At 41.3% G+C, this 13,689-nt stretch overlaps 1 protein-coding gene and 1 long non-coding RNA gene across 7 annotated transcripts; one reads left to right on the forward strand and one right to left on the reverse strand.

Annotated features, from left to right (window-relative positions):
• The first annotated feature begins 56 nt into the window (after positions 1-56).
• RFESD (Rieske Fe-S domain containing) lies at positions 57-10,714 on the forward strand. Of its 6 annotated transcripts, none has more exons than XM_080573736.1 (4): positions 57-1,776; positions 9,481-9,661; positions 9,752-9,786; positions 10,339-10,714. In XM_080573736.1, the coding sequence occupies exons 2-4, from the start codon at positions 9,520-9,522 to the stop codon at positions 10,630-10,632; spliced, it is 471 nt and encodes a 156-aa protein (XP_080429862.1). In that variant the 5' UTR covers positions 57-1,776; positions 9,481-9,519; the 3' UTR covers positions 10,633-10,714. The 6 variants fall into 6 exon arrangements, with proteins under 6 accessions (XP_080429862.1, XP_080429860.1, XP_080429861.1 ...); XM_080573734.1 differs by having other exon boundaries at positions 57-1,755; XM_080573735.1 differs by lacking the exon at positions 57-1,776 and adding an exon at positions 1,889-4,386.
• LOC308185513 lies at positions 4,623-6,515 on the reverse strand. The gene is made up of 2 exons (XR_013943432.1): positions 6,386-6,515; positions 4,623-4,853 (listed from the first exon to the last, which is right to left on the reverse strand). It is a non-coding gene; the product is annotated as an uncharacterized lncRNA (long non-coding RNA).
• Positions 10,715-13,689: the final 2,975 nt, after the last annotated feature.

Consider the following 13,689-nt stretch of genomic DNA (forward strand, 5'->3'; position numbering starts at 1 on the left):
CATTTCTCTGAAGATGAAAGCCTTTAAAGATGCACTTATTTGTAACTGTCAGCCTAACAAAAATGCAGTTTGTATTAATGTGTGAAATGGAAAAACAAAGTTCCTACCTTAAATCCTTGCAACGACTTGCTGAATAACAGACTGCAGAAAAGTCCAGCTCATAGGGGCAGCTTCCCAGATGATTGAGGGAAACCCAGTAATGTGCTAGCTAACAAACCTAAAGTAGAATTCCAGTAGGTAGGGATGATCTCTGAGTTATTCTGTGGCATGTAAGGTGGTGAGGATTGTGGTCAGATGCCAAGTTGGCCTATCCAGTCTAGGACATGGTGCTGGGCAACCTGCTGCCCTTCTTTAGCAGGGAGAAGTGCCGCTAACCTCAACCATTCTGGTATTCTGTGACAGTCAAGTATTTATTTTTGTATTTGTTCGTCTTAAAAAGCTTATTTAACCAGAAAACATTTATTTATTTGTTAAAAGCAAAACTTTGTCTTCCACAAGTTCTTAGAAAGAAAGAAGGCAAAAGCCCCCTAACACTTAACTGCCTCAATTTGCGATAAACAATCTGTCTGTTTTGGTGGAGAACTGAACTAATTTAACTATAAAATAGATATATTTGCAATTGGTCATATTCAGCTTCGCTGTCTTAATTATGCTAATGCATCTGCATTGCTACAACAAATCAAATGATGTTTGCAACATGCAAGCTTGGCAAACTAACTGGAAAAGCACCTTTTTCGATCACTCTAAACAAGTTGTACAATGTAAAGAAGATAAATACATAAAAATAGAGATAATAAGGTATAATATTGGTAATAAATAATGAGAAACTGGGGAGTGAAAGGGAGAAGAAGGGCTGGAATAACAATGCAGTCAAGCATGTTTTCAGATTAACTCAGGTCAACAGAGCATCATGAAATCCTGAAAACAAACAAAACAAACAAAAAAAAGCAGGTGAGGTACCAGTGTTCTGAAGAATAACAATGGGAATTATTTTTGTAACTACAAGTTCCTAGAAGACACTGCAGAGGTAGGAGGCTGCCAGTGTTGGTTATGCCATCAAGTCATGAAAATAATCATCTGTCTTCTTTGTCAGGACAGCTTGCCTAATCAGTGAGAAAAAATGCATGCAATTAGGCAATGACATGTTTATTATTTCTTTTTAAGCAAGGTGTAGAAATAGATTCTAGATAAACTAGGTGTTGTCTAGGTTGCAACCTGTCTATGGTGCAGTTTTTTCAGGAACAAAAAAAAAAAAGTGGAGTGAACAAGGAGCAGAGTAAGAATCAGCAGTATAATGTGATGACAAAAGAAACAAAGGACATTCTTGGATGATTTAAAACAGAGTTATATACAAGATACAAGGTAATTATTTTATTCTTAATACTAGTGAATCCTCAAAATATCCCCAGTTTGTGGCTTTGTATTTTAAGAAAGATGTAACCAGATGAGAGCATTCAAAGGTATATAATATAAGCAAGGGACTGTGAGTCATGCTAGGTTTGTTTCAGACTTCAGAGAAGCCTTGATATGTCCCCAGATAATAATAGGGCTCACTTAAAAGCACAACAAACTGCTGTCACCAAGAATATAAAAAGATGCCTTTGTTTTTCAGGCATGGCTGTTCTGATGTGGTATTTGGGGAAAAAATTGTATAAGGATGGTTAAACATAAAAACAGACTGTCTAGAGAGGCTATCGAAACTGACACTGGAATTTATTACAAATAAGTTGAAAATACTTGTCAAGAATGGGCATGGTACGTGTGATCCTGCGCTAGGTAAGAGAGCTCGACCAAATGCCCCCTTGACACTCTTTACAGCCCTTCTTTTCTGCATGCTGGGTGGTGATTTGCCATTCTTTTTTTTTTTTTTTCTTTTTTTCTTTCAGTGAACAAAGTTCAGTCCCATTTACGTACCACCCTTCCAGCTTTACAACCTTTATAATAACTCTTCGCCATCACCAGTAATTACAAGTTAACATGAATTATTGTAATGATGTTTTGTAAAAATACCACACAAAGTACCTGTTTTCAGAATGATGTCTTTTTCTAGGAAAAGTCACATTAAGTCTAACATCATTAGAGGAAGCTTGAGTTTCAGCTGCTGCCACTACCTGTCAGAATCTGGTACCTTTACAAGTAAATGTGGTTCAACACAAATACCTACCAGGAGACATTTTTTGAAACAAGACAAGATGCCCATAGGAAAGAGAGAAACATACAGGAAAAAAAAAATGCTGAATATTGTTGGATAGGTTGGTGACGGCCAGTGACAGAGTGTGGATATAAGGAGCCTCAAATGCTGTGTCACTGAAATAGTGCTGGTTTGTAACCTAAAATAATCAAGAAAAAGCCCTGGCTGAAGACCCGGCGAGGCCCTCCACAAGTAGGAAGGAGCCATGCCCTGAACTGACCTTCCTCACTGCACGTGTTGGTAACATTACTGAGAGCACAAATGTATGCATACTGCAGCAGGCCTTAGGAACTGAAAATCTTCCCATGAAAGCAGACTGTGACTGACACACCAGTAGAGGGGTGTCTGCGATTACTTTCTGATTCTAGGATTAATCAAACAATCACTCGTGGGAAATGTAAATGAGTAAGAACGGAGGGGGGAAGTTTATTTAGTTCTTCTCTACTGCAGCTAGACAGGTAGATACAGCTGGCCAGTTCTTTAAGGCCTTTCTCCAAGCAACACGGATGCATGCATTATCACTCTCACCCATGTCCCCTGAGCTTCCCCTCCAGTTCAGGTTTCCCTGGAATGTCCTCACCATGCTCAAGATGTGCTGGGTTGAATCTTGCCTTCCCTGGCTGTTGGCACCACAGCTAGTAGGGGGGTTCCTTCTTTTAGACCTTCACTTAGCCCCATGCTCAGTCCTCTCAAACCAACTAAATGCCAGTCTGGTACTGGTGATGAGCTCTGCCCAGCTCATGCTCCAGGTGCTGTCTTGCACCTCCTTGTCCTTGTGTTTATTCAACACTTATATTCCTTCATTCCCTTTATCTCTGCTTGTGTGAGTGTATGGTGTCACCAGAGACTCACAGGGTGGAGGAGACCACGGGGCTGCAGCTTGCCATGGTAGGTCTTTGGCCAGCCTGCTCCACGCTGTGAACCAAGCCATGCCGTGCCCAGGAATTCTGCCCCTTGAGTAGCTCCTTCTTGGTGGTCTGTGACATCCAGCTCTTGCATGTGCAGCACCTGTCACTCCACCCCTTGACACCATCACACATGCACGTGTACAAGGGTTATTATCTTCCAAAGCCTGCAGCTTCTATGCTGTGGATTGCCAAAGGTTTGTTGGTGGGTAGTAATATGCATTTGCAGCTCAATGTCGGACGACATAAAGACAGTTTTGCTAATGTATAAACTGTATCGTCAGTAAGACCAAAATGATCCAGTTCAAAATTGGCCTCAGAATACTCCTGAACCAACCTCCGGCATCGAGTGACTGTCCCCATAAGTCTGCGTTCTGTCTGTTTTCTCCCATTCCGTGGGAGGTTTTTAAATATTCTCTTATAACAGAAATGTCAATGGAGATATGACCGGATTGAGCAGCATAAGTACAGCGGGTTGTATTTATCAATACACGCACGCTACCTTGAGAGATGGCATATGCAATGCCATCTGATTTTGGAGCACTACTTTTGATATTCCTGATATCTCTTCTTGCAAAGCCAAAACTGCATTGGTGGTGGCATTGCCCATTGATTTGTGATGGCAGATTCAAGTACAATTACACTGAGATTTGGAAATAGGATTCAAGATACGTTCCATACGTGTTTTGATTTTTCCACTAGAGGATTTGGAGATTGAATGTGCCTGGGTAAATAATGGGCCAGCCCCTGCCATAGAGTATAATATACTTCTGAATGTGTAAGTAACCATCCCACTGTACAGGAAGGTGTCTGTGCTGTCTAATGACAGGCTCTTATAAGCACAATTGATTACTCAATCCTGCAAATTCACTGTATCTTTCAGCAGCATATGATAAGGATGGTGATTTGGGGGTGAGCAGTCCTTAATTTTATTATAAGGTATCGAATAATTTGCAGTATAACACAAGAGAAAAATTAAATGCGTATTCCCATCTGGACCAAGTGTCTTTAGTGACATGCATAATACTGGAGTTTCACACACAACTGAGCATTGTTTCACACCTGTATTCCTTTCCTAGCTCCTGTCCTTTCCTCGAAATATTCAGACAACTTGAGGCATTTAGTCTACTGGGAATGTGAGCATGGAGAAAGTCAGCAACACATAGTGAGCACATTCAGGGCTTTGCAGGAAGCCCATGCATCAACTGGTCAAATTCTCTCTCTGAGAAGTGTTAGGAGGTGCTTCCAGTGGGAAACCTAAGAGAGGTAATCCTGTCACTCCTTGAGAGGGTAAGTGGGTACATAACCAGCATTTGAGGAGCTCAAGGCCAGGCATTGAGCAACCTGGTCTGGTGGGAGGTGTCCCTGTCATGGCAGGGGCTTGGACCTGGGTGGTCTGTAAGGTTCCTTCCAACCCAAACCATTCTATGATTCAATGATTCTATGACAATTTAATATTTTTTCCTTCCGGCCTGCTTTTGTTACAGAAAACAGCAGAAAGACACATATAACTGTAAAATAGACAATTTTCTTGATTGAAGATAATACAAGCCAAAGATTTTAAATTTTAAAATAAGTATTTCATATTAACAAAAAGAGATAGTATATGTTGAGGGTTCTTCTGATCTGAAAGCAAGACACATGTAAAATTATAAATACAAAGAAAAGTGAAATTATTACAAAAAAGATAATAATGCCTTAGGTGCAGTCCAGTACAGTGTAGGCACTTGGAGTGTTCCCACATAGAGTTCATGAGCCTGGAAAACAAAACAAAGAGACATCTTGGGTATAATCCATTAATTGCTTAATCCAGACTTGATCTCCAGCTCTATAAAGTCTGGTTAATCAAGTTTTGGAACCTTCTGGCCCTCACAAGTATCTTAGGTCAAAAGCTTTGCCTTTTGGACTTCCCACAGAGGTTTGCTGATTGTTTAGGACTGCTGGCCACAGTGTCTGTCCCCATTGTAGTGTTTCCATTCTCCTTACTTGTTTTTCTAATAAACCATCCCACCCTTCTAACATCCATTACTTGGAGGATGAAGTAAGTAGAAAGTCTGTTTAACCCCTCGTTGTTTACACCAGTCTTATTTATTCTTGAAGGGAAAGCCATTATCTAGCATTTCTTGTGGTAATGGTAAGGTGGGAAACCAGCAATCCAGACCTGCAACAGTAGTGAATCCTGTTGTCTGCCTAACTTGATGTTCATACAGGTCTTTTCCTCTTTTCATGATTCTATGATTCTATTCCACTTATGACTCCTACTCCAGTTAATATGTTAAATCTACCCTTCAGATGTTCCAGACTAAGGGCCTACATAATTTGTTTGCCACACTTCCCATAACCCTTTTCCTTCAGGTAAATTGGCATTTAATTGTCCTGCTATGTGCTTTTTCATTTTATCTATTTATTTATTTATTTTGCAGAAATTAGACTTCCCAGTTATGTATTTAGCATTAAGCAAGCTACTAGGCCAACCTCATCTACTAGCTGGTTTAAACACATCGTATTCTCCAGTGTCCCATGGTCAGTGCTCAGAGCTCCAGAAAATCCCTCTATGAGGGGCATATCCCTGGCATGCTTATCAGCCTTGTTATTCCAGACATGCACTGGATCAGAATTCCTCTGATCCACATCTCCCACTGCAGTGGGTCTGATTCCTGCATGCTTCAGTGTTTGTTGCCATATTCCTTTCCCCTAAACGTCTCAGTTATTAACTTGCCAATTATTTTCCTTCCATTTCCTCAGTGGCTCCTGACCAGGCTTCACAGGAATTGGTGTAAATAACCTTACCTTCTGCTTCCAGAGCCATTTAAACAGCTTGCAACTCGGCTAATTGAGCAGATCCCTCAGTTCGTGTGACAGGACTTTTCAATCCTTGACTGATATGGCAGCATGTGTTCTAGCCACTTATCTGTGAACGACACTCTGTTGTGTTGCTGAGGATTAAATTTGGGGGCTTCCTGTATTGGAGAGTTAGGATCCTGCCAGGGTTGTGGAGGCATCCCAATCTCCTGGACATCTTCAGTGAGTTTCCCTTCTTTCAGGCTTCCCTCACCCTCTGCCCTGGGGTACAGCTCATGTCTGCATGGACATTTGTGCACCAACCAGCAGGAAGGGGTGGGCTTTCATAGATGCGGGTAGTTTTAAATGTTCATTCCTGTTTTGGGTGACGTTCTGTGTATCCATTAAGGCTAGATAATGCCCTAAGCAGCACTTTTCAAACACCGTGTGCTGCCTGCCGTGGCTTTGAACTGAGCCGTATGGGCCATTCTCCTTGACCCTGACTTACCCGCTGCAACAGTCCCCACCATGCTCCTGAATCCCCTACTATTACTGGCAGTGCAAAGGGGTCTCAAGCTTGTAGGGGTCCTTACAACTCATAGGCTGTTACTTCTTTAAGCTGCTGAGAGCCTCTCCAGCCCGGTCACACCACTCGTGCTATACTGGTGCCTTTAGCATGTTGTGCAGGGTTTGAGCTTGTGCACCAGAACCTCCTGAATCCCCACGCACCCACTGTCTGCTGCTGGGTCGGGCAGGTCACAAATGTCCACTAGGACATCCCAGGGTACTTTTAACTTGCTCCTAGCCACCTGATTACTAGGAATTTTATCTCCTTCCTGGAGCCCAGTTGTTTTTCTGATGGGGTGTCAATCCCTAACTCATTAATGCTAGGCTGGGTTGGATGGGGCCCTGGGCAACCTGATCTAGTGGAAGATGTCCCTGCCCATGGCAGGGGGTTGGAACTGGGTGGGCTTTAAGGTCCCTTCCAACCCCAACCATTCTCTGATCCCACGAGTCTATGATTAAACTGCTGGATTATGAGGTGCATCCTTCCCGTACCCACAGCTTGTTGTTACCCCCGCCTAACACATCCTCGCAGCGGGTGATTAACATGATCCCAGAGACAGCGTTATTCCCCCGAACGCCTCAGCCAGCCCTCTGAGTGCTGGCATGGGGCCCAGCGGGAAGCCAGCGTCACGCTCGGGGCGCCGCCAGGAGCGGCAGTCCTGCTGGCTGGCACAGCGCCCTGCAGCTAGGCCTGGGGCTGGGCTCAGGCCGGGGGACACAGGCCGGGCAGGCTCCTGTGGGCAAGAAGCTGCCTCCACGCAGGCTTTCCGTGTGCTTTAGGCTGAAATCTGCCACCTTCTGTCGGTGCTCTGCAGGCACGTCCCCTCTTCATGGCCACGGGAAGGCTTCTGAGAGGGTCGAGCTGCAGAGGCCTTTTCCGCGTGGCTTTTCAGAGGGGAGAAAATTGGCGGTCACCGCGTGTTTGGCAAGCTCTGTCCTGCATCACCGGCCATACGCTGCCCCGAGGGCTCAGTCCCGCTGGGCAGTCCCTGGTCCGCAGCTGGCTGCAGATAAGCACGGAGGGGTTTACGTCTGAGCCGGCCTGTGGAGCGGAGCAGTTGGCTGCCGATGACTGACCCCGGGCATTTAGCGTAGGGTCCACAAGATGCTGGCAGTCTGAGCCACGTTTCACACTTATTTGGCTGGCTGGTTTTTTGTGTTTGAAATCCAGGATGGCTGTAGAAATGTCACCACTAAATGAACTACTATGTGTTACTTTAATGCAGGTCTGGACGTGGATATATATGTGTGTGTTTATGCATGTATAAGTGTGTGTATGCATATGTCTGTCTTTATAAGTGTCCTCTCTTTATAAGTGTCCTCACAAGAGTGTGCTTAACTACATGCACCTGAATTTTAAGGTTTTGGTCAGTTTGGAAAGTTTATATGCAGTCAGCCCCAAAAAATCCTGATAGTAAAAATTGAGAATATCCTATTCTAGTTCTCATGGTTAAGTTGCTACACACCGTTTTCTAAAGAAAATAAGATAAATGTGAGTGCCTTATTGGATGCTCCTGTGAGTCTGACAACTGTGATATTTCACTTTCTAGGAAAGACTTGGTAGAAATTCCTGTGACTGGAATGCAAGGAATTGGTAGTTGTATTTCGTTATGCACAAAGCAAATAATAACTGGCCTTGCAAGTGCCGCTCTGTTATTTATACCAGTCTTCCCAGCATAGCGGTTATGAGGAAACATGCAGTTGCTGAGGCTGCGTACACACAGAACACACTACGTGACATAATACGTGACTTCTGCGCAGGGTTTCAGTTTGACGTGTCCCGCTTGGAGCAGGCGGTGGTGGAGCATTGCTTATAAGGGGAAATGCAGCGAGAGGAACTCTGAGCTCTGATCTTCTGTTATCAGGACAGCCCCAGCTCATCCCCACTCCTTATCAGTCCTCGCAGAGCTCTCCTTTGCCATGCTGAGCCTTCATAAAGCCTGCCTTTTCGTGCTATTGGGGCCAGTCCCACTGGCTTACGTTTTTATGTAAAGAAGCACTTTGATAAATGCTGTTACCTATGCGAACAAAGCAGGCCTAGTTGTGATAGGAACACTGAAGAGAGACAATGTTGGACCTCATTATTCTGAGCATTCATTTCTTCATCTGCTTTCTCATCTCTGTTGTAATCTGGTGTGGATCTAAGGTACCGTACAGCTTGCTGCGTGCCTGATAAGTTGCACTGCTCTTTGTAGCTCTTAAACCTCTTTGCAATTGGAATCTGTATGTATGTGGTTCCTCTTTGTTCTCAGTGTGCGCAATGGCTTTTTTTAGACTGATCTTCTGTGGAATTGAGGGTAATATTGTGGCACTAGGACTTCTGAGGTGACTGGAACACAGTAGCTAATTGTAAGCAAATTTAATAGGAGGAAAGGTTTGTGATAAAAGGAAAACTGCCTCGTGTCCTCTGCTGAGAGAGGGAGAGGCTCTTAGACATCTGAAATATGTAAAGAGAAGAAGGGAAAGGCAGAACACATCCGCTAAAAACCCCATTTTATTATAGCTTCTCAAATAAACTTTTTTGTTTGGTTTTGTTTTCTTCCTTTTGCAGATGATATTTTTACTTTTTTGTCAACATAGATAGGTTGTGTTTCTAGCCATTGTAGTATTTAAAGAGTATTAAATTTACTTGTAAATGCTACAGCTTACTCATTGCATAGCTAAATAATTAAATATTTTAAAATCAGCATCACTGGATTTGTTTGCATTAGGGGAGATAGTGACTAAAGTGAAGAGTAAATAAGCAATGATTTGGAATTTATCTTGTCTCAGCCTCAGGTATGAGGTTTGCAACAGCTGGTGTTCACAGTTCTGCTTCTGGTAGAGAACATGTTGGTGAAACATTATCACCAAACTCCTGTGCTTTGCTTCATGTGCATATTGTTAATCTTTTACTAAAACTTCTGTTCCTTTCATCTCATGCGTTAAATGAGCTGTGGCTTTCTCTGGGACTGGGACATCCATTCCAGATGTAGAAATCCAAACATGGACTGCTTCATAAGCTGCCTTTTTGAATTATTTTTTGTGTGTTTTAAGGATGTGGATTTGCACAGCCCAAGCAAAGGAACAGTTGAAATGGAGCCAGATGGTCTTGTACTAGTTGGAAAAGAAGATGACATTAAAAACTCCCAAAGAATAACCGCCAAAGTCAATGGCAGAGAAGTTGTTGTTTTCTACCATGAAGGGAAATTTCATGCTTTGGACTCTCGCTGCTACCGTAAGATATTTGCTCGTTCGGTCTTAATGTTGCTACAATTAAGCATAACATATGCTGAATGAATTAATATTTTATTCTGCCATGTTTCAGATGAAGGAGGCCCTTTAAATCTTGGAGAAATAGAGGTATGTAAGCAAAGTAATATGCATGTGCATAGAGTCTTTTGAAATCTCAAATGCATTTTCTCTGAAAACTTTTGACTGAACATAACATTGAAAGAAATGGATATTTAAGTAAAGATAATGCTTCCTATCACACTTTTTACATTATTATTATTTTTTTTTTTGGCATGGTTTGGTTTTTGTTTGTTGTTTTTTTTTTTTTTGTTTTAATCTTGGGAGACTGAAATGGTGAGATGAGAAATAGAGTGAGAATCTGATTCCCTTTGCTGTGTGGATGCATCCCATAATGGTAGAATATTATGATTAGCAGCTGTATTACAAAAGTTGCAAGGAAAACCTGGTGTTGTTCACTGTTGAATAAAGGGCTCCAGCACCAAAAAGATCGCTGGTCCAGTTTGCTACTGTAATATGGTGCTCTTAGGAGCAGGAATTTTTGTTCCTGCCACAATAGACATGCAGCTGAATCACCAGACAGATTTTTTGGCCTGGAGATTCTTAAAGGAGAAGAGTCAGAATATGATTACTTAATTTTTCTTTATTTTTCCCTCTTTTCAGGATATCGCTGGTCAACCATGTATTGTTTGTCCTTGGCATAAGTATGTAATTACTCTGGAAACAGGAGAAGGATTATATGAAGGAATAAACCCTTTGGAGCCATCACCAACACCTCGGTGGCAGTCAAAAGGAGTAAAACAAAGGATTCACAAAGTTACAGTAAACAATGGCAACGTTTATGTGAGTCCTCCAGATTTGTCTGTAAGCTTTGACTCTGATTATTTTGCTGACAAGTACAAAAATAATGGTGATTTAGCTGTGAAAAAAAAAAGCAACTCACAGGCAGCAGAGTAAATTGTGTCTAGGAAGCAAAATGCTGGTGAATGTCCCTATGAAGAATCATTGTAATTAAATAAAAATGTAACATGGCTGTAAAGACTGTTTCCAGATTAAATTCTGATGTTTATATTATGCATTCAATAATGTAGAAATTAGTAAGATAAGAAGCTCTACTTAGTTGGGGATATGACTAGGTCTGCGCCATTGATTTTTTTTTTCTCTTGAATTTCAAGAAGACTGACTTAGAGCAGAGTGCATATCATACTTTATATCTTATAAATTCTGTATTGCTAGAATTATTTTAATTTTCAAGAGGGGATATAGTATAATATATTATTACTTATGAAACATTAATGAAACATTGTTTAAGGTAAATAGTCTGGTGTAAAGGTTATGTTTATATATTTAACAGTTTATGATTACAATGTCTTCTGTATAAATGACAGAGAAAATTTTAACGTTTTAGATATTTGAGCAATCTGTGGATGTTTATAAATCCAAAGGGCTACATTTTCACAAGGAGAAGTACAATGCTTGAGCATATTTTAATGTGCTTTTTTATGCCCATTTGTGTATTGCTACCAGATTCCATAGTAGCATTTATTCTCCTACTCCTCACTGAACTCTTCTGGTAGTTCATCAAATAATGTGACGTATATTTGTCATGTATAACTTATTCTTCCTGATTCTGTTGTTGGATGAGAAAGAAACAAAGAAACTGTTGGGTTAAAAAAAAAAAAAAAAAAAGAGACATGCATAGTTCTTGTTCGTCTGTTTTTATTTATTTTAAGTAACATCATTATATATTCACTATAAAGGGTATGCTTTTTGTTTAGAGGCAAAAGTTAGGTTGCTGCATTTGAGTTCCCTGTATAACATTAGATCTGCCCTGAGAACCCCGCTCCCAGGACACCCTGCCTTGTGTTGCATGAAGGGCAGTCTGTGTTCTGGGACAGGGTGGGTTTTCCCACCCAGAGCACAGAGCCCAGAGACCTTCTCTTCAGTTAGAGGAATACTGCGTGAAGGTTAACATCAGCCCCAGACTCCTGACCTGTCGGTCTGTCTAGTAATGTGACTGCAGCCTGCCTGTAATTTTTCAGGGAGCCTTTTCCGTTGATTTGTTGGCTGTTTGCAGAAGTTCTATCTTACATGGGTTCAGTTTCAAGTTATTTGGTCTTTACTGTAAGTTTCTCTCATCTGTGCAGTAGATTATCTTGCTTTTAGTGTATGGGGAGGATAAGGAGGTCTGTGTCAACATCACTGTTCACGTCAATGTATTTAAAATCAGGGAGGTGTAGAGAACTGTCAGAGAAAGACATCTTTGCCTGTTTGATCACAAAGAAAAAAGCAGAACACATTCTCAATTTATGTCACGGTGTGATGGATTCATCCTACTTAAACTTAGGCATCTGCTTCTGGTCATTGCTCCTTATGTTGTTTGCATGGTCAATAGGGGAGCACCTTCAAGGTGCTGTTGATCTGACCCGTTTCAGTTTTGTGTTTTAGAAGGAGTGCAGCACTGAGATATGTTCTTCCTCCTCCTCTCACTGACCATTAAATCAGGCTGTGCTGACTAGATCAGATGTAAACGCTTGCCTTCTGTCAGATGAATTGGAGTTGATCGACTGCCAGAAACTGCTGTTATTTACTGACCAGTTCTTCGGTGTTGGTTCTGTTGTTCTTGTTGTTGTATTTGTTGTTGGGCTTTTGTGTGTGTGCATGTGCTTTCTTTTTTCTATTTTAAAGGAACACATAAACTTCTCTTCTTACTCTTCTTGAAGTGTAGGTAGTAGGAAGGTGAGGTTGGTGGTAAAGCGATACAGCTGCTATGCCAAAGGACACAGAAGACACATCAGTGTACACTGGCTTGGCCACATTAAGAGGGGACAGAATTTTTCTTCCCTTTCCTCCATTTTCACCCAACTAGTTTCACCAGTGATGAAACTTAAGCATTGGTGTCATGTACTATTGAAAGGCACACATCATGTAAAAGAAAAATAGGTTAAGACCTTCAGATACACTTTCGCTGACTCATGTGATTGCTTAGATATTATTTTTTACATTTTTTTTCCAGTAGAAAGAAATTATGGAGATATTAATGATAACAACATTTATGGTATTAACAAAGACTGAGAATGCGTAGACCTTAAATTAAATGTTCAGATGCAACAGCAAGTAGCTCACAGTCTTGCCTGAGCATTGTTTAAAACTGCAGGCCTGCATTAATTTCCTGTCATTAACCTGTCTCACAAAGAAAAGAGAAATATATTTTGTGCTTTGGCTTGAAAATTTTCATGATGACTCTGTGAGATGCTCCAGCTCTGCAAGCTACTTTCAAAAGCAGCTTGAATGGAATAAACAAGTTATATTTATTCTATCATGGATCCATCTTTTTGAAAACAAGTTATATTTATTCTATCATGGATCCATCTTTTTGAAAAAGTAGGGTTTTGATGTTCACACTACTATGACAGCAGTCATAGTAGCTTGAGCCTCAACCTGATGTTACATAAACCTTAATTAGTACCATAATGTACCATAAACCTTAATTAGACAGTAGTACCTGTAAGGATAGGTGGCTTAAGTTTTCCTTTCTGCATGTAATACCTTGTTATGTCATGTCCTGTTGACTTCATTTGGCACTGTACATTAAATAAGGTACTTTTTCAATGTAATAATTGATAGTAAAGTTAGGATTAAGAAGCTTATGAAGGTAGTCCTTAATTAAGTGCAGCTCGTGAAGTGCATACACTGGTGACAGCAGTCCTTGCAGGACTGGAGAACACACAAGAAAAATGTCTAGGAGGAACAACAATTTTAAAACCATGTTTTCACTGCCAAAGCCCTTTTAATAGCATTGCACAGTTCCCTCTTTTCATGCTCAATTTTGGAATGAAATGCACTCTCAAGTTTACAGCTGTAGTTTCTGCTCTGTTCAGGAAAAGTAATTCGTGTTGTTAGCTCTGATATCGTACAGACATAGGTTTAAAGAGTCAGCTCTCACCAATTCCCAAGCATCCCATCTGCCTTCCCACTTGGCTTGGTGTTTTTGAAGGTTACTGGAGGCAGGGA

The sequence above is a fragment of the Anser brachyrhynchus genome, assembly GCF_964034855.1.
Source record: "Anser brachyrhynchus genome assembly, chromosome: Z".
NCBI lineage: Eukaryota > Metazoa > Chordata > Aves > Anseriformes > Anatidae > Anser > Anser brachyrhynchus.

Coding starts and splice junctions, on each gene's coding strand:
- RFESD (XM_080573731.1), top strand. CDS start 9,373: ATGAGCTGTGGCTTTCTCTGGGACTGGGACATCCATTCCAGATGTAGA. Junction 9,662..9,751: donor TTTGGACTCTCGCTGCTACC/GTAAGATATTTG, acceptor GCCATGTTTCAG/ATGAAGGAGGCCCTTTAAAT. Junction 9,787..10,338: donor TAAATCTTGGAGAAATAGAG/GTATGTAAGCAA, acceptor CCCTCTTTTCAG/GATATCGCTGGTCAACCATG.